Raw genomic sequence first — 25,491 nt, 5'->3', positions numbered from 1 at the left:
TTTTTAGGTTAGGCCATAAAGAAAAAAAAAATCCTGGCCAACCGCTTTAATTGAATGTAATTTTGCCAATATGACTGCCTATCTTTAATATATACAAGTATTTAAAACAGAACACAGTGAATTTTGTAAAAATGTTCTATTTCACATAAAAATGTGGAACATACAAAGCTTTTCTTTTACATTATATGCATAAATAAGGCATAGTCCATAACGTATGCCAAGTATGCCTCACAGTCTTCAATTCAACCAGATACAATAAGGCAATTCACTGGCGCAATAAACCATTTTCCAAAGCAGAAATCAGATGCCCGTTCTACATTAGTGTGTTAGTGTAATCCCACACGCAATGGTGGAATGGCACAGCCGCGGTCTCACATTCAATTAAGGCCTGATAATTAAACTTCCAGAAACATTCTGGTGTCAGAGGCTGGTAGCAGTCAGTCACTGACTGTATACAAGAATCCCGTTCTCCGGACTGGCTCACATTCCATTGTAGGCAGGTCCTCCACCACCTTCTGGTACCACCCAGTTGATATTCTGACTTGGATCTTTAATATCACAGGTCTTACAGTGCACGCAGTTCTGAGCATTGATTTGTAACCGTGACCCTTCTCCCGATTCCAGAGGAACATATTCATAAACACCTGAGGACGAGTACAAGGGTTGATATCTCAGTGAACCTTCAGGATATAAATCTGAACAGTATAGAGAGAGGCTGAATAGTCATAAGAGTACTGCTTGTAAAATGAGGACGAGATTAATGCAGTCTGTCTGCAGCAGTTTAAAGAGGACCTTTCACCGATTTGGGCACAGGCAGTTCCATATACTGCTGGAAAGCCAACAGGGCGCTGAATTCAGCGTACTGTCGGATTTCCCGATCTGTGCCCCGGAAAAAAGCTAACGGTCCCGGTACTGTAGCTCTTTAGTCAGAAGGGCATTCCTGACAGTCAGGGAGGGTTCACACGGTGTAAAGTGCTGCGTGATGTGGCACGTCCACGCCGCGGGAGCCTTTGCGGGCCGTACACGCTCCCATTGATTTCAATGGGAGTGGAGATCGTATGCGCCGCGCTATTTTGCGGCCGCAACATCACGGCCGCAAACTAGCACGGCGCATACGATCCCCGCTCCCATTGAAATCAATGGGAGCGTGTACGGCTCGCAAAGGCTCCCGTGGCGTAGACGTGTCACATCACGCGGCACGTTACACCGTGTGAACCCTCCCTCAGTCAGGGACGCCCTTCTTCACAGCAGCGCCTATCGCGCTATACAGTGTGAGCGGGGAGGAACGCCCCCTTCCCCTTCTGATAATACTAGTCTATGGGCGAGCACTGTGAGAAGAGGGAGGGGGCATTCCTCCCCGCTCACACTATACAGCGCGATAGGCGCTGCTGTGAAGAAGGGTGTCCCCAACTGACAGAAACGCCCTTCTGACTGTAAAGAGCTACGGTACCAATACCGATAGCTCTTTACCCAGGGCACAGATCGGAAAAGACGACAGTGCGCTGAATTCAGCAAACTGTCTGCTTTCCAGCAGTATATAGAACTGCCTGTGCCCAAATCGGTGAAATGTCCTCTTTAAAGATTTTCTCTAGCCATCTTCTTGGTGACAGTCTACTGCCGTAATAGGTTGCTAATAGATACAACAATGAATACTGGAATTTTCTATTGTCTTGGACTTGTAAGAAACCCAGCCATGATTTCCTCATTGTGGCCAGGTTATTTTCTCATATATGTAGTGCCCCTCTCTGATAACCTGCTGCAGAGGGGTAGTCAGTGCTCAGACCATACACCCCACGCTGCATCAAATGGTTCTGCATGGCTGTCGTCCCAGAAGGAAGCCTATTCTAAAGAAAGCCCACAAACAGATTGCTGAAGACAAGCAGTCTAAGAACATGGCACCAGAAGCCATATAACTAGAAAAGCTAGCTTTTTTTTTTTTGGTCACACATTTATACCCAGTTTTGGATTCACCCCCTCACACATCCTTTATCTCACTGCTCCCAAAAGAAGCTGCAATGAAACGTACAGGATACGTGTCCAGCTGTCACCAAACAAGAGGAAGATGAGACTCGAAGGACTGTTATATTTATCCCAATAGACCCGCCCCACCCCACCTCCCCATATAGCGGTCACCAACTAAGAGGAAGATGAGACTCCAAGGACTGTTATACCTCAAACCATCCGCCCCGCCCCACCTCCCAATATAGGGGTCACCAACTAAGAGGAAGATGAGACTCCACGGACTGTTATACCCCAACCCCCCCATACCCACCACTCACCCACCCGAATCCAACCCCCCCCCCCCACACACACACACACTTTACTAGCTCTGGCAATGCCAAATATCTATTCGGACGTGCCAATAAAGCTTGTTTGATTTGGATACTGGGATGAGGGGACACAGAAAGCTGTACACTCTTCATGGCAAGTTCAGATCAGTAATGGCGTACATTTGTTTATTGGGCTACATTACATTACTTATTTCTTTGGGGCTTCATTTCAATGTGAGGGATCTTTATCAAGGTCATTGTTTTGAAGGATTTGCCTTAGCTCCCACTATACCACTTACTAGATCACTGCCACTCACCTGCTGGACAAAATCTTTGCTCTGGGCCATCATATATAGCAAGGTTTCTGTTGACTGGTATACTGTCATCACGTAACGTTAGATGTGCCGGCTGGTCGTGTTCATGGTTCGTGCCGCTGAGAGCCACAGATGAAAGGAGATCAAAACTAATCTTTCCATCAGGCTTAGGGTACTCAATGGGTGTGCAATCCTTGGCTGGTTTCAGACTGTTACTATCCAAACCTATTGGGAAAAATACAACTCTGCTTAAAATGCTCTACTAATGTTTTACTGCACCATAATATGTAACTTGAAAAAAACACTACAAAAAACAGTGGGTGTTCCAGAAATTGGTCTAAATCATGACACGAGCAGGAGGGATTTGATAGAACTTAAATTCCTCTGTACTTGGTTAACTATGAACAGGGAGAAAAGAAGCCTTAAAGGGGTGGTCTGGGATTTTTATGAAGATCAAAATCAGATAGGTGGGGGGTCCTACACTGTACACCCCACTGATGAGCAGACTGAAGAGGCTGTGACTTCTTCTGTGCTATGGTTTGTGGTATATGACTTTAGTATAGCTCCTTACAATTATTGCATGGAACTCCAAGTACCTCATCTTTGATCTTATTTTTTTTTTATTTAAATCGATACGTCAAATAAAAAAGGTTGCCCAAGAACTCAAATAACTAAATATAACTGACCAGAATGTCCCGCCATAAAAGTGCTGCAGCCATGACCTCCATCCATCAGGTAATTTTTGTTTTTACTCTATTGTATTGGAAAATGACTGAAATTTTGTAGGACTATCATATTAAATCCCTTTAAACAGGACCTTTCATCAGATTGGACACAGGCAGTTCTATATACCGCTGGAAAGTCGACAGTGCGCTGAATTCAGCGCACTGTCGGCTTTCCCGATCTGTGCCCCGGGTAAAGCGGTATCGGTCCTGGTACCATAGCTCTTTACAGTCAGAAGGGCGTTCCTGACAGTCAGTCAGGTACCTCCTTCTCCACAGCAGCGCCTATAGTGCTGTACAGTGTGAGCAGGGAGGAACGCCTCCTCCCCTCCTGATAATACTCGTCTGTGGACGACCTGTGTGAGCAGAGGGAGGGGGCATTCCTCCCCGCTCACACTGTGCAGCGCGATATTCGCTGCTGTGGAGAAGGACGTTCCTGACTGACTGTCAGAAACGACCTTCTGACTGTAAAGCGCTATGCTACCGGGACCAATAGAGCTTTACCCGGGGCACAGATCGGGAAAGCCGACAGTGCACTGAATTCAGCGCACTGTCGGCTTTCCAGCAGTATATGGAACTGCCTGTGCCCAATCTGATGAAAGGTCCTCTTTAAGGCTGGGGCCCCATGCTGCGAAAACTGAGAAGTTTCTGTGAAAAACGCTGCAGAAAAAAAAAAAAACCTTGATGTGTTTCCACAATTGATGCATTTTTTTGCTGTGACTCACTACATTAGGCCTTAGCCTAATGGGGTTTCCGGAGTTTGAAAAACATTTCTGCTTTCTTCCAGATCGTGTGTGGTAATGCAGCTCAGAGAGTTTAACTGCAATACCAGACATAAGCCTTGGGCAGGTGTGGTGCCATATAAGGAAGAGAGCAGACTTGTTTTTTTAACCTTGAATAAGCCCTTTAAATAGAACATGCATTTTGCTAAAGAGGTTTACAGTAGGTATTGTTGCCACAGTGAATAGGGCTGTCTGCTTCCTGCTCCATTCTCTGTGTATCAGCTGCTGAGAACAAGTCAGTCATGCATAGGGTTGATGGGCATTGGACCCCTGCTAATCTAATATTTATGACCTATTGTTGGCAAAATAGCCATTTAGGGTGCATAATATTGTATATATTAGTGATGTATGTGTTATATTTTAAGTAAGTCCAGTTAAACTAATCTTTTGGTTAACAGTAAACTTCTTAGTTTTCACACACATACCTTTATGCTTTAATGTCCACGGCTCCATTCCCCTTAGTATCCAGTAGAAAATACCAGTGTAGATCATGCCACCATACAATCCCAGAGGTCCATGGCAGGAAGGTCTAATGTTCCTCACACTATAAAGCTCCTTCCACACCCATGATTTCTTTAAGTTTTCTTCGTACTCTGGAATATTGAGCCCTAGAAAAACCAATTAAAATGCAAAAATATAGTGGTGTAAAAATATATATTTCTCTAGCATCATCATTCACTTTAGCTGGGAGAAAAGAATGCATTTATGAGATCACATGTACTAGATACCTTGAGTACTGGACTGGAGATTTTCATCAGTAAGCATCTTGAAGATAGACTCTGCTGCCAGCATACCGCTTTTCATTGCTGTGTGTGTCCCCTTAATCTTGGGCACATTCAAGAAGCCAGGGCTGCACCCCACCAAAACACCTCCAGGGAATGTGAGCTTTGGCAAAGACTAAAAGTATAATTTTATAAGAGAATGTCTCAATATCAAAACCCTTTTAAATCCAGATCTTGCAGACTTATAATGTTACAAAGCTCTAATGCACAGACATGATACAGTGATACAGAAGAATACTGGTATAAAGAGTTCAGCTCTTACCTGGAAACCACCTTCATTAAGTGCACGTGCTCCATAAGCAATCCGAGATCCACCTTCAAGAGTAGGGGATACAGATGGGTGATGCTTCCACCTCTGAAACTCCCTGAAAGGGTTCAGGTATGGGTTCTGATAATCTAAACCAACCTGTAATGAAACAACAAGTTCCCAGCCAAAAAATCTACATAAATAGATTGGGAATTTACAAACTCTTCTTGTAAATGTAGCAGGGGCAATTCGGTAGCATCTCAATTTCAACCAAGTCTTTGAATTTTTTTTTCCCATCTTGCTTATACTTACCACAAACCCAAGAGCTACAAGTGGTTCTCCCTCATTGAGGTGATAAAGGAATGATCCACCATAGGTTTTTCTATCCAAAGGCCATCCTACAGTGTGCTCTACAAGACCTGGCTGCCACTTCTTCTCATCAATAAGCCATAGCTGGGTGAAGAAATGAAAACATATGTTAATCCATCCAGATAACTCCCCTTATGTAAGGGGCTGCAAACCACTACTGCATTAATAAAAGAAAAAAAACCCAGACATGTCAGTCAAAAACAACAAAAAAATAAACTGGCCTCTCCTGTACAGCAAGGTAGAAGACGTGCATGATCATATACAGCGATGGCAGCTTAAATTGCTTTAATCAAAAGCCCTGATAATAGCTGACTAAAAGGGCTGTTTACTTTATCTTTTGCGGAGCATGCCAAGTAGTAGTTCGAGTACTGAAAATTGGTGATTAGACATATCATTCGGCAGGTCCTTTTACTTTCCTTAGGCAAATGGAGTCTAAAAAAACTTTGCACTCTATTTGACTCCTTTTCGGTTTCTATTCTTATTTATGGACACAAGTGTGCTATACAATGCTATTTTTTTTTATCTGGCCAAAGGTGGCAAAGTTTAAACAGTACAAAACTTTAACCTTTAGACTGAGTCTGCATTATTACAATGAATGAACCTGACGAAAACATGTCAGATAGACAAATGTATCCACACAATGAAATGCTCAGCAGAGATCAAAGAGATTGAACATTCAGACTCCAACAGATCAGGAGAATGGGGGACTTTCATCGGCGCTCTCATTGAAATGAATGAAACGGTGCACAAAATGGGGAACAAAAGTCTCCCACTCTCCTTATCAGTGGGGGGTCTGAACAGTCAGAACCCCACTGATCTGCAAATTATCCCTTTCCCTATGCATAGATGATGAGCTGTTTTCGTGGGAGACACCTTTAATTGGCTTCCTACAGTAAATTCACAGAGAGGAAATTTGAGCGGATTTTGAGGCTAAACACTGAAAAAAAAAAAAAACAGTGTCCCATTTGACCTTGTTGTGGATTCTGTGGCCGATTCAGCTGCAGAGTCTGTGCCATGAGACACTCAGCTGGGCCAGCCCCTTTCACCTGAGGCTAATGACAAAGTACAAGCTGTGGTAGAAACACAGGGATGGAAAATGGAGAAGAATCTGTGGCAGAAGTCGTCCTCAAATTCCTCTTCATTTTAAAATGTGTGAATCCTTACGCTAGGTTCACACCTGCATTCAGGGTCTCCGTTCTATGGTTTATGTCTTCTGCATGCCAGAAGACGGAAAGCACAGACTGGGTCCGGCCGTGAGCGGCGGTGAGCGTTTTAGGCCGCAAAACCGGATTTTTTTTATGCGGACACAGAGTACTGCATGTCCGACTCTGTGTCCAGATTATAAAACCCGGTTTCGCGGCGGAGAGCATAAAACGCTCACCGCCGCTCACGGACGGACAGCTTTCTCACCCATTCAAATGAATGGGTGAGAAAGACTCCTGCAGGTTTCCGTCTCCTGCCTCTGTTTTAGGCAGGAAACGGAAACCTGAAGTACGGAGTGCCGGCGCAGATGTGAACGAGCCCTTAGACTGTATTTATACAATGTGATCAGTTTATCTTACATGCTAGGGATCAGGGTTGAATTAACCATTATCAGGGAGGGTAACAGCACATTATGGAACACTTTTTTTTTTTTTTTTTAATTATTTGTGAATATTTTCGAGGGAAAGGGAGAGAGACTGACTAAATGGTTGCCTTTTAATATTTCAACTATTGTATACTTTTGCTTCAATAACGTGATTTTATAATTTATATTTAGTAGTTGTACCACTTCTCTGTATGGAGTGTTTTGTTTCCTTGTGAAAACAGTGCCCCCAGGTGCTTTCAGTGAGCCAAAATGTTAGCGCAAAGTGTCACATGTTAGGCTGGTCTTACACGACCGTAGTTTAAGACCGCAAATGGTCCGCAATTGAGGATTTTCAATTGCGGACCATCTGTGGACACATTATACTCAAAGCGGCCTCTTACACCACCGGATATTTTATCCGTGGTGTGCTGGGCCGCAACAGAGGTCCGCACTTTTTAGAACATGCCCGTAATGGCTGCAATTCACGGCACTGCATGGACTCGCCCATAGAGTGCGGCAGTTTACGGGCATCTGCGGAATGTATGTTGATGATCAGCAACTAGTGTTGCTGATCAGCAACATGCGGACCGTAAAAGCATTACGGTCGTGTAAGACCAGCCTTAAGCTCTGCCCCTTTTTCCAATAAGAACCACACCCTTGTGAGACAAGGCACAGAAAGTGTCTAAAATCATTAATAAATGTGGCACAAGGTATATACTCTAGTTTTTTGTTGAGTTTTCACTAGTAAACCAAACCCTATGCAGCTTCAAATTCAGCCAACATCTCTGTAACACCTGCACCTTTCTAGAGCAACTAATAAACGGAAGACACCAAACACTTACCTCCTTTAGCCCAATTGCATAGGTCTGTGGTTCGCAGTTTTCTCTAAGGTTAAATGTCTTATACAATTGTTTAGCAAGATGCCCATGGCAGCCCTCTCCAAAAATGGTCACCTTGGCATACAGTTCCAGGCCTCGCTCAAATGTGGCCTACAGGAATATAGAAGAAGTGTTTAGTGAACTTAATGTTTTGTATAAAATAAATACAGCTAAGCAAGTGATAGAACATTTGGTCATATGTGGCCAATAGAGATGAGTGAATACTGTTCGGATCAGCCGATCCGAACAGCACGCTCCAATAGAAATGAATGGAAGCACCTGGCACACAGACTTTGCCGGCGGCCGGCCGCTTAACCCCCTGCATGCCGGCCGGAAAGGCTGTTCCGAACAGTGTTCGTTCATCTCTAGTGTCCAACAGAAACATAAGGCTTTGTTCACATCAGCGTCAGAGTTTCTGTTTACAGACTTCATTGCAGTGTTCTTCGGACGTCACAGAACGAAAAAGGTCCTGCAAGTCCAACTTTTTCTTCCAACGATTTTAGTAACAAAAAATAGCAGACACCTGATGGACCCCATTTTAATCAATGGTGTCCATTGGTGTCCACTATTTCACTATTTTAACAGGTTCTGGGGATAACATCACTCCTTAAGGAGAGAGCACCTTGATGTTGAGAAAAATCAACTTTTATTCTACATGCAAATGCGGTGTTTGGTGAACCATGGTGGGGGCCATACCTACCAAAGTCGCCACTTTCTTTTGTAGTCACCACACAGTACCATCCCCAAAATAGAAACATTGACATGTTCAATGGACAGCGATCTGCAGCAGCCACAAAGGAAGATGCTGCTCTAGCAGTCGTGGCTTCATCCCGAGTGCACCAGGTAGATGAGAGCTCACTCTACATCAACATTGCAATTTGACACAAGGCAAGTGCAGTAAAGTGAGAAACTACAACAGCACCTAAGTGGTTTGAAAGTGATTTTGGTTGTGTTAGACTCCCTTTATATCTTAAATCCATACCCCATTCCTTTTGTTATTTCTGCAATACAAGAGACTAGTGAGCACTACAAATGTTACCTTTGGGGAGCCATCTTTATGAATGCCAACATCATTTGTAGCTATTCCTTTAACACTGCCATCTTCATGGAAAAGTACCTAAAATATAAAAATTTTACACACTTAATTATCTATAGACTTGGTACTTGATATAACTAGAAGTATATAGAAAACTGCTAATAGAGAAGAAAATACAAGGTGTTTAAACAGAGAAAAGCAACTTACCTCTGCAGCTGCGTATCCTGGGTAAATTTCAACACCAAGAGCTTCTGCCTGCTCACCTAGCCAACTAACTAGGTGTCCAAGCCTTACGATATAGTTACCATGATTATTCATCGGAAGTCCTAAATGCACAAAATAAAGATAATCAAAGTCCTGGCAGCCATTTTTATTTATCAGTTTGACAATGTTACAAAAGGAGGTGAAGGTATATGAAGGGGTGAATGTAATATGTGCTCTTAAACGGAAACTATATCACACCGGGACCCTCTCCACTAGCAAGATGTATAGGGGTTGGGGAACCAGGCTTTCGCTGACCACTATCATGGTGCCGCAGGGCCTCAGCACAATTTACTAATGTGATCTAGATTTCTCTTTTGTTCATTCACTTAGTTTTGTTAGTTGATAGCATTCTTACTTTGAAGTACTTTTTCCACACCTGCCTAAAACTTTCACACAGTACTGTGACCAGTTATGAATATCCACATGGGTTATAGTAGCTGAGTTAGGAGAAGTTGTTCAATAGGGTTTCTAATAATAAGGTTGAGATTAACATTAATCTAATATGCATGAACCCTCTTCCATCCCTTTTGTTCTAGAGAAGAGACGCTGCTGCCAGAGAAATCTGGAGGCAACTTTTGCATCTCTGACACATGATTACACATAAGGGACGAGATGGTCACCCCAAAGATTCGTCAACAGCCATCTTATGTGTATGGCTAGCTTGCTTTATTTGAAGAACTGATAAGGAGGAAAAAGTAGTCCAGTTTAACAAATAGTGGCCCTGCAAAGTAAAGGTCCTTTTACATATGTTGATATTTGCTGCAATCCTGTATTCAGCGAGTAATCGGTTAAAAGTTACCATGGAAACATTTATAGGTGTGAATTATGGTGTATCTTTGATCACTTAAAGGGGTTTTCCAGGATAGATGCTCCTTATACAAAGCACCTTCCCCCCCCCTGCTGTGATATTTAGGCTTGTTTTACTCATAACCTGCCATTTCCAAAGTTCCAGCAGTGGTCATGTGACCTTCTGTAACATGATTTGGAGGTCTTTGTCCACTTTCCATTCCCCCGCACAGTCCTGTTCTACTGATTGTGAGGGTAATGGTGATTTCACCTATGTGGAAGGCAGCTGAAACAAATGGAAGTGGTCTATCTTCTCTATGTCTATATCTATTAGTCTATATCACAGGAAGCCACAGTTAAAACCACATTTTTTTTTTTATTTTGGGACTCCATAAAGGGACTTAGTGGTTATCTACAGTCACACCTGAATTTTCACAATGTGTGAACGAGTGCCATACTGGCCTTCATGGACTTTGTTCAGCCACAGGTTTACACAGCCTTGTCTTTCCTTAAGGTGTGGCAAAAGATAATCATGAATTGTAAAACCCTGGTTGTAGAATAAAAAAAAATTGGCTTCTGACTGACTGTGGTTGTCAGCCATTCATGAATAAGTCAGAGTCAGAATCAGGCAATGAAAATATAGAGGAGTCTGAGTCTATGGTGGTTTGACCTTCCCACTGCACCGCATTAGTTTCACATAGACTGTCACTATCTCACATATGTAACATGCTTACCAGGGAGAATAGGCACTGGGATTCTAGAAGTTTTTGTCAGGATTCCAAACTTATCTCCAGTCACCTTTGTGTGCAATGGGGCCTGTGAGAGAAAATTTCTGTTCAATGTATTTTACAAATGAAAGAAATATTAACCAGCCAGTCCACCATACACCTCAAGGGCATTCGTAGCCAATGTGGTAAATAAGATGAGGAGCAATTATTGTTTTAATGGTACTAAGGTTCTGTTCCGACTGACCTAAAAAATCAGTGAGTGGTGCACTAGGCGACATTGGTTATACTGTCAAATTGATGACCACCCCCAAAAGAACCTGGGGTTCAGCCACAACTGTTTGGTCTCCATTGTAAAGTGAACTGAAACCACAAAGATGTGAACAGAGCCTAACATAATGGAAAACCAATGAAAATCAGGTCCTTTGGATACTTACTCTAAATTTGCTATTGTTTTTTTTTAACTTAAATGGACCCTCTAGTCCAGAGCTTAAAAGGGGTTGTCCAGGATAGCCCATTTTTTGGCAAGAAGGCGTGGGAAGGTAAAAAAAAAATAAAAATCCCGAAAGCCATATTCACCTGTTGCTATTGCACTGGTGTCTCCAACCGGACCATGGTTGGAGACACTAGAGCACTGGGGACAGGTAACAGTTTATCCTGGACAAACCCTTTAACAGTGATATACGAGTCAGTACCTACTGGAGATGAGTACCTGCTGTGTATTTTCTTCGGATATTGCTTTTTGACTTTTTTTTTTCCTTTACTTCGTCACCATTAAATCTGGAGTGAACTAAAATCTGTGACTACAGTTTAACTACAGTGCCTACAGGTAGTCTGAGATACACCCCATCTTTTTTTTTTTTTTTTTTTAAATGTAGATTGTGAGCCCCACATAGAGCTCACAATGTACATTTTTCCCTATCAGTATGTCTTTGGAATATGGGATGGAAATCCATGCAAACACGGGGAGAACATACAAACTCCTTGCAGATGGTTTTATGCCCTTGGCGGTATTTGAACACCAGGACTCCAGCGCTGCAAGGCTGCAGTACTAACCACTGAGCCACCGTGTGGCCCCAGATACACCCCATCTTATCATTGGTTCAGGTTGCTGCTCTGCTGCCAAAGATCACAGTTCTGCCATAATGCATCGGAGCTAAAAAGCAGCCAAGGAGCAACATCTGAAGAAAATAGCAAGTAACTGTCCACTGCCTGTAGTGGCTCGCATATAATTCTTGAACTCCTGAATGGATAATCACTTGAAGAGATTTTCCAGGATTGAGATGCTGATGGCCTATCCTTAGTAAAGGACATCAATTTCAGATCAGTGGGGATATTTAAAGAGGACCTTTCATCAGATTGGACACAGGCAGTTCTATATACTGCTGGAAAGCTGACAGTGCGCTGAATTCAGCACACTGTCGGCTTTCCCAATCCGTGCCCCGGGTAAAGCGCTATCAGTCCCGGTACCGTAGCGTTTTACAGTCAGAAGGGCGTTTCTGACAGTTAGCTAGGGATGCCCTTCTGCCCAGCAGCGCCTATCGCGCTGTACAGAGTGAGCGGGTAGGAATGCCCCCTCCCTCTGCTCACAGTGCTCGTCCATAGACGAGTATTATCAGGAGGGGAGGGGGTTAGAGTTGAGCGAGTACTGAAATGAATGCACGCATTGAAATGAATGGAAACACCTGGTGCTTCCGGTTTGACGGCAGCCGGCTGCTTAACCCGCTGCATGCCGGCTGCGTGCATTGATTTCAATGCGTGCGTGCTGTTCGGATCGGCTGATCCGAACAGTACTCGCTCATCTCTAGAGGGCGTGTTCCTCCTCGCTCCACAGTACAGCGCGATAGGCGCTGCTGGGCAGAAGGGCGTCCCTGGCTAACTGTCAGAAACTCCCTTCTGACTGTAAAGCGCTATGGTACCGGGACCAATAGTGCTTCACCCGGGGCACAGATTGGGAAAGCCGACTGTGCGCTGAATTCAGTGCACTGTCAGCTTTCCAGCAGTATATAGAACTGCCTGTGCCCCAAACCATGAAAGGTCCTCTTTAAAAAAAACACCACTTTCATTTAAGGTCAATAGCACACAATATACTTATGAGTACCTACCCCTCGCTCCTTCCAGTCAGGGAACAGTTCCTCCAGGGCTTTTGGCTCTATACAGGCACCAGAGAGGGTGTGAGCCCCAATCTGGGCTGCCTTTTCCACTAAGCAAACACGCAGCTCCTTGTCATTCTCAGCTGCAAGCTGCTTCAACCGTATGGCTGCTGAGAGACCGGCGGGGCCACCTCCAACTACAACAACATCAGCTTCCTCTGCAAACCTTTCCATGCTTACATCTAGGACAACAAACAAATCGTTATAATTGACAATTTGATATTGTTACCAAAAAAATAAAATAAATAAATTTTAAAAAAATCAAATTTAATTGTTCAGGCAAGAATAACCTTCAAATGCAGACTATAAGTACACAGGAACCTCCTTACAAAAAGTAGCTGTGACACAGGAAGTACTTGCTCTAACACCTTTACATTTTGTATTCCATAAAACTTAAAGAGGACCTTACATGTCCTCAGGCACATGCGGCTTTATATACTGCTAGAAAGCAGACAGTGTGCTGAATTCAGCTTTCCCATTATGTGCCCAAGGACTGGAGATATCGGTGCTGTTACCGATGTCTGCCCACTGTCAGAATGGTGTTCCTGACAGTCTAGCTGGGCTGTGATGAACATTCCCCCGTCATTGTACTCGTCTATAGCCTTGTACTGTCAGAGGAGGTGTTCCTTTCTGCCCAGTGATGACACTAAGCTGTGAGGTAGACCCCCACGACTGTACTCTTCCATAGACTAGTACCGAGAAGGGAGGGGCGGGGATGGGACGTTCTTCACATCTCAGCGTCATTGCTGGGCAGTAACGGATATGGATGAGTACAGTGAGGGTGGCAAGGCGTTCCTCATAGCCCAGCTAGACTATCAGGAACACTCTTCTGACAGTGGGAAGACATCGTCGACGGCACCGATATCTCCAGCCCCGATGCACATAACAGAAAAGCCGACAATGCGCTGAAATCAGCGCACTGTCGGCTTTGTAGCGGTATTTAATTTTCGGATTATCAGATACTGAGCGGCTTTCCTGCCAATAATCACTCATAATCTTGGTGCAATGGTAAAAGACCTCTATGAAATAGGACATATACTTCATGCCTTAAAAGATGTTCTCCATGATTTTGAATTTTATGGCCTATCCTTTTAAGCCATACATTTGTGGAGGCCGACGGACAGCCCTAGAACTCATCAGATGTACAGGGCTGCTTCTGATGCCCATACTAAACTCAACACAGAACCAGAAGCAATGGCCGGACACCAGTGTTGTATCTCAGCTGTAACTGCTTGTTGCCCATATCTGAACAAATACATATGGTCTATCCTAAGGATAAGCCACAAAATCCTAAATCCTTGATAATCCCTTTAAGAGAGCCAGTTCTCCCAAAACTCTGTTCAAGGTATCACAAGATAGTACAGACTGCAAAGAGATACAAAGAAATATCAGCCAAATAAGAATGAGAATCTGAATATCTGTCCATAACTTTTGCTCACTTAGTCGTGGTTTAAGATGAATATTATACTACAGACATGTTTACTGAGTCTGTCAAGCAGCGGCGGTGCTCAGATTAGTGTGTACTACGTACTCCGGTATAACTATTGTTGGTCGTATGTTACAATCTTAACTGTTTAGATCTAGAAACACAGTTGTCAAATACCTTCCCATCTGTTGTCCTTGTCACGGGGGTGGATGGTATAATGTGTGGTGATTCGTGGCACGGTAGATGACGACCATCTCTTGATGCAGAATGTTGGCACGCACGTCTTTAGTGGTTTCAAGTAATGTAAGCATTGCTGTGCTGAATAAACATACGAAAAAACAGTCATTTAGAAATTTTCTATTAATAACCAGAACTTTGGACTTGAGGACAGATCTATAAGTCTTTATTGCTTCTTGGGACCTTTTAGCGTTAAATTTGTATTACCGTACTTTTTACTTTGACAAAAATACTGAAAAAGACAGTTCTGAAAGTTTCATTTTATTTCCCACATACACCATTCATTAAATCTAGTTATCAATTTACTGTAGACGATGTTATGATGTAATGATATTTAATAAACTTTATTTACTGGATAAAATGTGATTTTTTTTTTTTTTTTACTGTTTTCTTTAGATTTTTATCTTTTTAACTATAAGATACTTCTATAATATGTGTCAATATACAGTATATGTCTATAAACAGTCTTGAGGTTGGCCATAAACGGACAGGGTCCTAATTGCTTATAATTTGGGTCTACGGTGCAAAAATTCTGGACATCCATGATATCATTGCATGTAGCAGTTAGGGTCAGTGCACACAGAGTTTTTTGGCGCTGATTTTGACGCTGAATCCGCCTCAAAATCAGCCTCCAAAAAAAGACTCCCAATAGAGTTGTATTGTGAGGCGGTTTTTGGAGTTGGACTCCGTGTCAAAATCCTGACTGAAAAACTCAATGTGAACCAGGCCTAAACCGAACTACTCATCACAGAAGAAAAAAAAAAAAACAAAACAAAAAAAAAAAAAAAAAAAAAAACCCCAATGAAAAGTCATTGGAAAAACATTTTTCAATAACTTCTCTTTGTTTTTTGCCATCTTCTGTAATAAGACATCATGCTGCAGAAGTTTAACTAATTGCAGAAGTTCAGGTTAACTCCAACATCCGTGTTCTGGGCTCTCTAGTTGTAGAACGCATTAGACAGCTAACCAATTTTTAGTGACGTCAGGTACAATTAGATCCGTTACCACATGTACAAAGCTGACACTAATGGAAATAAAGCAGCTGCAAAACCCCTTTAAATAATGAAGGGAATGATGTGCCAATACCAAGTTTTTTATTTGCTCTCTGGAAGAAAAATTACGTAGTGCAATGCTGGCCAGAAAAAAAATCATGCTACATTTGTGTGTGTGTGTGTGTGTGTGTGTGTGTGTGTGTGTGTGTGTGTGTGTGTGTGTCAAAAAAGCAAATGTAATATAGGTATAATAGACCAGAAAAATTACATTTGCAAGATTTAGTACAAAGAGGAGCATTCTGCAGGCATCTGGTTAGCCAATAAAGGTGTCATACCCACAATACTTTTGCTTTTTGAGACACAAGTATCAAACATGGCTCTGCTCTTTGTAGTTTTGTCATATAAGTATATTCAGGACAATATGAAGTAAGGTCAAGTCACATCCTATAAATGCAGCTGATCCTATCCTACAAATGTCTTTTAGAAAGGAGTGACAGATGAGATTGTAAGTACAAGGGTTCCCAATCTATAATCTGCAGTATGAGTTTACTATCTGCTGTAAGACAAAGAGAACATAAATGAGCTGTATATATGGATCTGCAGCAATAAAACATCCTTTTTGTGATACAAAGTGAACTCTAAACTTTTGATGAGATATTTTTTTTTTTACTTCTTTTGTTAGATTTCTGCCTGGCAAAATAGCTGGGAAAGCCACGTACTTGGGGAAAAAACAACTGACAGATCCTTAAAATTCAATGGGATCTGTTATGTTTCAGTGTTTATCCATTAAAACAAATCTGTGAGGAGCAGATGTCTTCACAGCCCAGATATTTAAAGGGACTGTCCATTTTTTTTTTTTCATGATGTATGTTCAGGATAGGACATTAACAAAATATCAGTGGGAGTCCAACATCTCGAGAACCTCGCTGATCAACTGTTTGAAGGGGCCATGAAGCTTGTGCAAGTGCCATAGCCTTCTCACTATTTACATACATGCCAAGTGGCCATGTGATGTCATTACATCCTTGTCCCTAGGTAAAATATATTTGTACCATGTTAGCCAGTGGATATGAATTTTTTTTTTTTTTTTTTTTGAGAGAAGTCTTCAGTAGTTGATACCTTTATTAATGGCTAACTTAAAAAATGATGATATATTGCGAGTTTTCGGGATACTAAAGCTATCCCTGATATTGTACATTATACAATATATACACTGGAATACCCCTTAAAGGTATAGAGCTCAGGACACAACACACAGTCATAGGTGCAGGTCTCACAATTCTGCAGGACTATTACTCCCATGGTATATAACCTCACAAAGAAGGGGAAGACCCTGGCCAGATAAGCACAGGGTACTGCACACATGAGCTGCTGACCTTTCCCCTACATCGCCTGTAACCACTAGGGGCAGAGCAGAGCAGAAGGCTTCAGCTATAATATTTACAGGGTAGGTCCAGGCAAGGACACAGGCTGTGTACAGTGATATTCCACTGCTGGGCAGTCACACTGACCCCAGGAAGCTCGGAGGGCATGAGCACCGACAGGGCACACTGCGCCTATAAACAACTAACGTGGCCAGCGCATTAGGAGATTGACACTACACGTCCCAATATGCACTGGAAGACAGAAGCTACTAATGCATGCTGGGAGTTGTAGTGCTACAGCAGTCGCAGCCTCCCTATGACACTAATAACAGCATAAGGCGCAGTGACAGCTGTCAGCCAGGAAGCACAGCGCCTCCCAATGCTTACCTTGCATTGTATACTTGCAGACAGACATCATCGTGACGCTGGCCTATAGGACCACAACGCTGTGGTAGCAGCTCCCAGTCTACCCTCTGATCTGAACTGCGCACTACAACCTCAGGCCAAGGAATCTAGAAGTGCGCCTGCGCAAACACAGCGCACGGGCCGCCGGGAAATGTAGTATTCGGCCATTACAACCGAGATGTTACTCATTACCAGAGAATCTTAAGCGGTGATTTTTGTACGTAGCGCCCTCTGCTGCTAGAACACGGATATAAGCTCTAGTGACAGCAAGGCCAACACAATATAGCGCTGGAAACTGTGATTAGTAATTACCGGAAGAGAACAGTAAGAGGCTATGACAACGTAACTATACTGTTCATTTTAGTCATTTTAACAACTGTGGTTGTTGTTTAATAAAGTTATGTCAGAAAAAAAATTCTAGAAGTCGTCTCCCATTGGTGAAGAACATCTCGCTCTGTGATTGGCTGCTGCGGGATAACGCCGTCAATTCCGCGCCTGTTTTGAATTCCGGGTTACTTGTGCTGATTGCTTCGTTGTCAGACTCCGGACTATGGCTAAAGCGGTGCAGGGGCAGCGGAGTGACCCCCAGGAGGTGCTGGAGGAGGTGGAGCTGCAGATAGATGATGTAAGGAGCGGGGACTTATTGCTGGGGGTCTAGTAGTGATCAGGAGGCCAGCTATGGAGTCCATGGGGCCCCTTATTCCTCAGCACTACCGGTCCTGGATGTAGGATCAGCAGCATCTTCTACTTATTATCTCCCACATCAGACAAGGGGCAGACATCTGATTCAGTAGTCTATCACTTGTCACACTGATCACTGTGCCAGGCGCCAATTGCCAGCTGCACTGATGTGACAACACACCATTATGCCAGTGCATAACTAAAGACCACATACCATCAGAGCTCTGTCTTGTACTATTCCTTTGTTATTCCGCACCCACCCACCTTTCATGTCATCGGGCACACATGGTTTTATACACCGCTAGAAAGCCGACAGTGCATGGAATTTGACACACTATTGACTTTCCCATTATTTGCCCCGGGAGAAGAGCTATCGGTGCCGTTACCGTAGCCCTTCACTGTCAGAAGAGTGTTTCTGACAACTGTGATAAACGCTTCTCCTGACAGTAGTCCATAGCACTGTACTGTCAGAGGGGGCGTTCCTTACTGGCCAGCCATGACGCTAAGCGTTGAGGAAACTCCTCCCACTGACAGTACTCGTCCATAGACTAGTACTGGGCAGGTGTTCCTCACTTCTCAGCGTCATGGCTGGCCGGTAAGGAACACCCCCTCTGACAGTACAGCGCTGAATTCCGTGTACTGTCAGCTTTCTAGTGGTATATAAAACCGCATGTGCCTGAGGACATGAAAGGTCCTCTTTAAAGGGATGTTCCATTCCCTATTTTTAATCCCTAATGAGCCTTAAAGGGATTGTCCAGGTTGAATTAATATTTTAACTATATGCCCCCCATGGCTCCCCCTCCAAGATTCTAAATAACATTTATTACTAATTATTTTTAATGTCACTGTAATATATGTAGGTCATGTGACCTATAACTCTAGTAGTGCCCCTCCACGGGTAATATTGTGGTGGGGGGAGACTATTACCTGTGTCGGGCACTATTACAGTAATAGTACCCCTTCAAGTTAATAACATTAGTTGTGTGGGGGAGGACAGTTGACTGGGGCCTTAATATCTGCGATCAATGCAGGGACTCCATATTTAAATACTCGACATCCGCTTTGCGATTAAGGTGGATCTTGAGAATGAGTTAATTTCTGATGAAAATCGAAAACAGGATTCTTTAAAATGGTGAATTAATGAAATGTATTTACTAAAATGCACAGCTCTAGTCTATGGCGTACATTAACTGGATGTTATTAAATTAAATTTACACCTTGTGGTTTTTTTCCAGGCTGCCTTTTCACTGACAAAGCTTCTGGAAGCAACATCTGCCGTATCAACCCAAGTTGAAGAATTAGCTACTAAATGCAAAGAGAACGCCCGCTTTTTGAAAGCTTGGAGAGACCTTTTGAAGGAAGGATACCAGTCATTGCAACCCAATACTTAACCTTCTAGTGACCTTGAATCTCCAGTGTTGCTTTAGCAATGAAGAATCTGTATTTCAACTACGCAAAAAACATATAACTCATGTGATATGGATTTGTCTCATCATCTTATTAGGCCAGTTTGGGAAATGGTTTGCTGCCATTTGGAGGAGCGCTGTTTTTCTTCTTCAGCACAGTGCACTTTTTACTGTTGTAAAGTGTTGCTTAATGTTGAGTCTGAGAGCTTTAGTTTTATGTTACAGTTTTCACAAAGTTGTCTGCTTGAGAAGCTTTTTGGCTCTTTGCTATATTATGTAACTCAGTATTCACTACAAAGCTTTTCTAATAAATCATCATTTAATACTTTTTTCATTTTAGAAACTGGGAATATATAGACAAAATGAATTATGTATTTTGGTGCTAAAATGCAGGGATTTTGATTAAAAAAAAACACACACACCATATGATGTTTGATACAGGCCACAGACTAGACATCTATAAAGTACACTATCACAATGATATTAGTAATTTAAAGGGGTATTCTCATTAACATAACCATATCCATATTTATAGATAAATAAAAGTTAAACATTTTTTCAAATATAAGTATCGTAGTTAAAGGGGCTCTATCAGCAAAATCATGCTGATAGAGCCCCACATATGCATGCATAGCCTTTAAAAAGGCTATTCAGGCACCGTAAATGTTATATTACACTACCCCCCCCCCCCCCCCGTTTTAAAATAATAACCTAAAAAAGAATGTGCTCTACTTACGGAACGTGCACCCTGGGCGGGCATTCAGGGTGTGTCTTCATCTTCTTCCACGCCTCTTCTTCCTCCGATGTCCTCCGGTCCCGTCTTCCTCAGGCGCTTGCTCGCGGATACTGATAAAAAAAAATGGCCTGGGCGCCTGCGCAGTAGCCGTAGTAGAAGCCGCGTGCTACTGCGCATGCGCCCAAGCTATTTTTTTAAATCAGTGTCCGCGAGTAGAGCACATTCTTTTTTAGGTTATTATTTTAAAATGGGGGGGGGTAGTTTAATATAACATTTACGGTGCCTGAATAGCCTTTTTAAAGGCTATGCACGCATATGTGGGGCTCTAGCAGCATGATTTTGCTGATAGAGCCCCTTTAAAAATTCTGCAGGGTTTTGAAGATTTTCTCTAACAATCTTAGTGGTGACAATTTGTCTTCTTGATCGGTTGCCAATAGATACGACCACAAATGCAGAAACTTTCTATGGTCTGGGACTTGTGAAAAACCCAGCCATGATGTCCTTATTGTAGCTGGGCTATCAGGTAGGGGATACTACATGTATGAGAAGATATCCTGGCCACAATAAGGAAATCATGGCTTATTTTCTCAGCCTAGAAAGGTCCTGCATTCCTGGTCGTATCCCATGGCAGCTGATCTGGACAACAGACAGTCACTACAAAATATTTAGAGAAAATCTTTAAAACTCTGAAATTGCCGTGCCCGCACTATGACTGGGACCGCAATTTCGCGCATGCGCAGTACGTTCGGCAATCTTCGCCGAACAGAGCGTACTGCGCAGGCGTCTGACAGGACGCTGAAGAAGGAAGGGGAGGATACCAAAGACCATAGAGGCGGCGCTGCGGTCGGTTTTGGGGACGCCCCCATCGCTGCGAGAGAACTAATTAGCATACTGGTACAAACCGGTATTTTGAACGAACGGCGCGGCGGAGAGCACTTCCAAAGGTAGGAGACGAATAGCCTTTTTAAAGGCTATTCCGACGTGTTAACTAGAAAAAAATGTGTTTTAGTGGTAGAATCCCTTTAATGCTAGTAATGTAAAATCATTGCGAGAAAAGTATAACACACCAAGAAGAAGTTATTGGAATTGAATGAAACTTTCAATATTTGAATGTAATGATGTATGTACTGTAGGTAATTACAATATTATGGTTGAAAGCATAAGTTTCGGAAGACCTCACAACTGAATGGAGTCCACCTCTGGTTTGGATACAAAATGAGATACAGTTGGGCATAGAGATATATAGGTTCTTTATTGTATTCTGTGGAACATTTGCCCATATATGTTGTAGTTGGACCAGTATATCTTGCACACACTTAGGTCACAGAAGCTGGCATCTTAGCTGGTCCCAGAAATGTTCAATTAATGATAGATTTGGAGACCAGGCATGGCATGTAAGCTGAGAAGAAGGGCCGTATAGCGCCCGAAACGCGTAGTCTTGTACCAGACTAACCTGTACAGTTACATCTGTAACTTTTTTAATATGGAAGAATAAAGAGTTAATTTTTAACCCCGTGGATCCTTGTTCTAAATTGGCACCTTGGATGCAGCTGGCATCTCTTATTATTGTCTACATGGCATGTAAGTGTTGCAATCTGGTAGGAATATTCATGAGAAACCCTTGCTGTGTGTGGGCAAGCAATATCCTGCTGAATAATGCCAGTTGAAAGCTCTGCCCTGAGAGGCAACATGTGGCCATAGGATGTCCTGCATACATCATTGAGCTTATTGTCCCTGGTGTCACTACTAGGGTAACCTACTGACATATGTGAAAACTCCCCAGATTGTCACACTAGCAGATGAAACTTGCTCTTCAGCAAAGGTAGGATTGAAGTGTTGACCATGAGACATCCATGCTCAAACCCTAGCTGACACAACCTGGATATGTGTCCAGAGATGATACGGTTTTAATTTATAGCAGTCCAGATTTCTCAGTCACAAAACCACTGCAAACAAAGTTGAAAGTGACTAACTCTCGATGGTGGGACAGGTAATGGGCACCATGACACCAAATTTCCTTCTGCTAAACACCTGAAAACGGTTTCAGCAAAGACAAGGGTGTATAATGAAAATGCCGCTCAGGAAGCTGGGAACTGCTCATGTTTGTTGGCAGATCAAACAATCCTCCTTATTGTTTTATTTTTTTGCATATTGCATTTTAGTTTCCACCACTATGTGGGACCTCAGCCTCAAATGGCTTTTAGGTCCATTTATTTTTAGTATCCTTTTGTGAACTTTTAAAAATTTCAAAACAGTTGATTTTTTTTTATTTTTTTATAAATCCTTTTGAAAATACCTCATCTCATAGTTCACCTGACAGTTGACAACTTTTGTCAATGGAAATTGAAGAATAAATTGCGTAAAAAAAACCTTTGGCCACATCCCCTTAGCAAAACTCCACTCTTTTGGGGGACATCCCCCTTTTTATTGCAGGTCGCACTGCTTTTTGTGGCACACAATATACTGGTCATACCCTGTTTTCTTGACCGACATGTATAGAGCCCATGTAACATAACATGACCAAGGGCCCAGTGGATGCAGGAGCATTCATCCTGGTCTAGGAGATTTGCCCATTCTTCTGTAATTCTAAGAGGTCATTCTTTTTGAGAGACTTGGCAAGTATGCCTTGAGAGTAATATTTCATCCCCGTAATGCTGCCAATAGTAATAATGCTCCCACAGATTTCCCCCATAGTAACCTAAGTAGTGCCTCTAAAAGTGATAATGTCATGCCAGAGTACACCTATTAGTTATAGTCCCTCTAACAGTAGTAATGCTCTCAGATATTGCCCCCAATAGTAATAATGCCCTCAGAGGGCCCCTAAAATAATATTGCTCAGAGTGCATCCAAAAGTAGTACTGCTCTCCATAGTGCCCTTAATAGTAATAATGTGCCCTTACAGTACTCCCATTAGTAATAATGCAATTGTAATAATACTCCTCAGAGAACCTAGCTGAGGTGGCCACAATGACATCACTCCACCTGTGACATTGAGCCACATCTACATTAATTTCTGTGTGGACAGCACGGTACCAACTAGGAAGGTGAGGTGTTTCTCCAATAACAAACCATGGATTAACTCTGAGATTAAAACTCTCCTCAAGCAAAAAAAGAGAATTTTTAGGTCTGGGGACAAAGATGGCCTGGGGGCGGTTCAGAAACAGCTAAGACAATTGATCAGAGAAGGGAAAGCCAACTACAGGCGGAAGATGGAGCTACAGATGGGGGAGGGTAGAATCTCTGAGGTGTGGGACAGCCTTAAGGCAATTTCAGGACACAAGGAAAAGACAGGGCACCGAACAGTAGGGGACAGGAAGTGGCTTAACGAGCTTAATCTATTCTTCAATAGATTCGACTCCAAGCAAATGCTCCCTCCACCAGCATGTCAGCCAACCGCCCTCCCCTCACACACAAAGACCCAACCCCCACCGAACTGCGGTCAACTGCAATCTAACTATCTGATCCTGCAGGAGTCTCTGGTGTGTAAGGAAATGAAGAATATTAGAGCGAACAAAGCGGGGTCACCTGATGGTATAAGCGCAAGAGTTCTTAAAATGTGCAGTGACCAGCTGGGTGGCATTATTACGCACATGTACAATATGAGCCTGAAGCTGGGAGTGGTTCCTCAACTGTGGAAAACATCTTGCGTGGTACCAGTCCCAAAGAAACCCAACCCGATGGGCTACAATGACTACCGACCTGTAGCACTGACATCACACCTGATGAAGGTCCTAGAGAGACTGGTCCTGACACACCTACGCCCCCTAGTGAGCTCCGCTCTGGACCCCCTCCAGTTTGCCTACCGGCCAGGCATTGGGGTAGATGACGCCATCATCCACCTTCTTCATAGAGCTCTCTCTCACCTGGAGAAACCCAGGAACACTGTGAGAATAATGTTCTTTGATTTCTCCAGTGCGTTCAACACCATTCAGCCAGGACTACTGAGGGAGAAGCTGAACCTTGGTGGAGTGGACCATCACCTGTCCAACTGGATCCTAGACTACCTGACAAACCGCCCTCAGTATGTGAGAGCCCAGGACTGTGTGTCTGACACTGTGATCTGTAGTACGGGGGCACCACAAGGTACAGTTCTTGCCCCATTCCTCTTCACACTGTACACTGCTGACTTTAGGCACAACTCCTCCAGCTGTTACTTACAGAAGTACTCCGATGACTCTGCTATAGTCGGCCTTATCACTGATGGCGACGATAGGGAATACAGAGACTTAAACCGGGATTTTGTTGAATGGTGCCAGCAGAACCAGCTCAGGATTAATGCTGGGAAGACCAAGGAGATGGTGGTGGACTTTAGTAAACGGAGAGGTGCTCCGACCCCAGTGGAGATCCAAGGAACATGTATTGAGATAGTCAGGACCTATAAGTACCTGGGCGTGCTCCTCAATAATAAACTAGACTGGGCTGATCACCTGGAGGCGCTGCACAGAAAGGGCCACAGCAGACTCTACCTGCTCAGGAGGCTGAGGGCCTTCGGAGTCCGGGGGACACTTCTTAGGGCCTTCTTCAACTCTGTGGTTGCCTCAGCCATCTTTTTCGGTGTGGCCTGCTGGGGAAGCAGTATATCAACCAGGGACAGAAATAGACTTGACAGGCTGATCAGGAGGGCCAGCTCTGTCCTGGGGAGCCCCTTGGACCCAGTACAGATGGTGGGTGACAGAAGGATACTGTCTGTGGTGACCTCCATGCGGGAGAACAAATCCCACCCCATGTATGGGACCCTGATGGGACTTGGCAGCACTGTAAGCGACCGTCTGCTTCACCCCAAGTGTGAGAAGGAGCGCTATCGCAGGTCCTTCCTTCCAACCGCGACCAGGCTGTATAATCTACATCAGACCAAACGAAGATCACTCCGCACAGAGAACTAATGATTATGAGGATGACCATGAAGTCTTCCTCTTTCTCTTCTGTTTTTCCTTAGCTGCCATGGACTCCTAGTATATCTTCTCTTCTCAGCTTATCTGTGTCTACGTCTGTAATATATTACTCTGTATTATCCTGTATCTGTATTACTATGCTGCTGTAACACGCTGAAATTTCCCCAATGTGGGACTATTAAAGGATTATCTTATCTTATCTTATTCTCACATGCAGCAGGCCTAAAGTGCCTTGTATTGCATGAGTGTAAATGGTGGTGCAGGGGGTCATAGACCCTGCGCCTTTCCTAATCAACTGGTGATTCAGATAATTTTGGGGTCAGCTTGCATTTAAGGCACTGGACAAAAGAACCTGGACCATGCACATGCTGAATGACACAACTCTGTATAAGATATGCCAATAAGGTCAAATGAGTTGGTCAAATGAAAAAGAAGGGGGGGGGGCATGTCAAAGGTT

The 25,491-nt window shown here is 43.3% G+C and overlaps 1 protein-coding gene across 1 annotated transcript; it reads right to left on the bottom strand.

The window, feature by feature from the left end:
- Nucleotides 1-147: 147 nt before the first annotated feature.
- ETFDH (electron transfer flavoprotein dehydrogenase) lies at nt 148-17,427 on the bottom strand. Its single transcript, XM_075257459.1, has 13 exons — nt 17,302-17,427; nt 14,499-14,639; nt 12,848-13,077; nt 10,752-10,833; nt 9,175-9,293; nt 8,971-9,048; nt 7,896-8,042; nt 5,430-5,570; nt 5,133-5,276; nt 4,817-4,985; nt 4,514-4,696; nt 2,588-2,809; nt 148-644 (listed from the first exon to the last, which is right to left on the bottom strand). Exons 1-13 carry the CDS (start codon nt 17,330-17,332, stop codon nt 481-483), a joined length of 1,851 nt encoding a protein of 616 aa, XP_075113560.1. The 5' UTR covers nt 17,333-17,427; the 3' UTR covers nt 148-480.
- Between the last annotated feature and the right edge of the window lie 8,064 nt (nt 17,428-25,491).

Source organism: Leptodactylus fuscus, chromosome 1 (assembly GCF_031893055.1).
Source record: "Leptodactylus fuscus isolate aLepFus1 chromosome 1, aLepFus1.hap2, whole genome shotgun sequence".
NCBI classification, from domain to species: Eukaryota; Metazoa; Chordata; class Amphibia; order Anura; family Leptodactylidae; genus Leptodactylus; species Leptodactylus fuscus.
The sequence above is the reverse complement of the archived record's forward strand: the minus strand, read 5'-3'. Positions and strand labels throughout refer to the sequence as shown.

What these genes read in the sequence shown, in the direction of transcription:
- ETFDH (XM_075257459.1), bottom strand. Translation starts at nt 17,332, where the DNA reads ATGATGTCTGTCTGCAAGTATACAATGCAAG. An exon ending in CCCAGTGCCTATTCTCCCTG is followed by an intron (nt 9,294 to 10,751) that starts GTAAGCATGTTA and finishes TTGTGCATTTAG; the next exon opens with GACTTCCGATGAATAATCAT. An exon ending in TTAATGAAGGTGGTTTCCAG is followed by an intron (nt 4,986 to 5,132) that starts GTAAGAGCTGAA and finishes TTATACTTTTAG; the next exon opens with TCTTTGCCAAAGCTCACATT.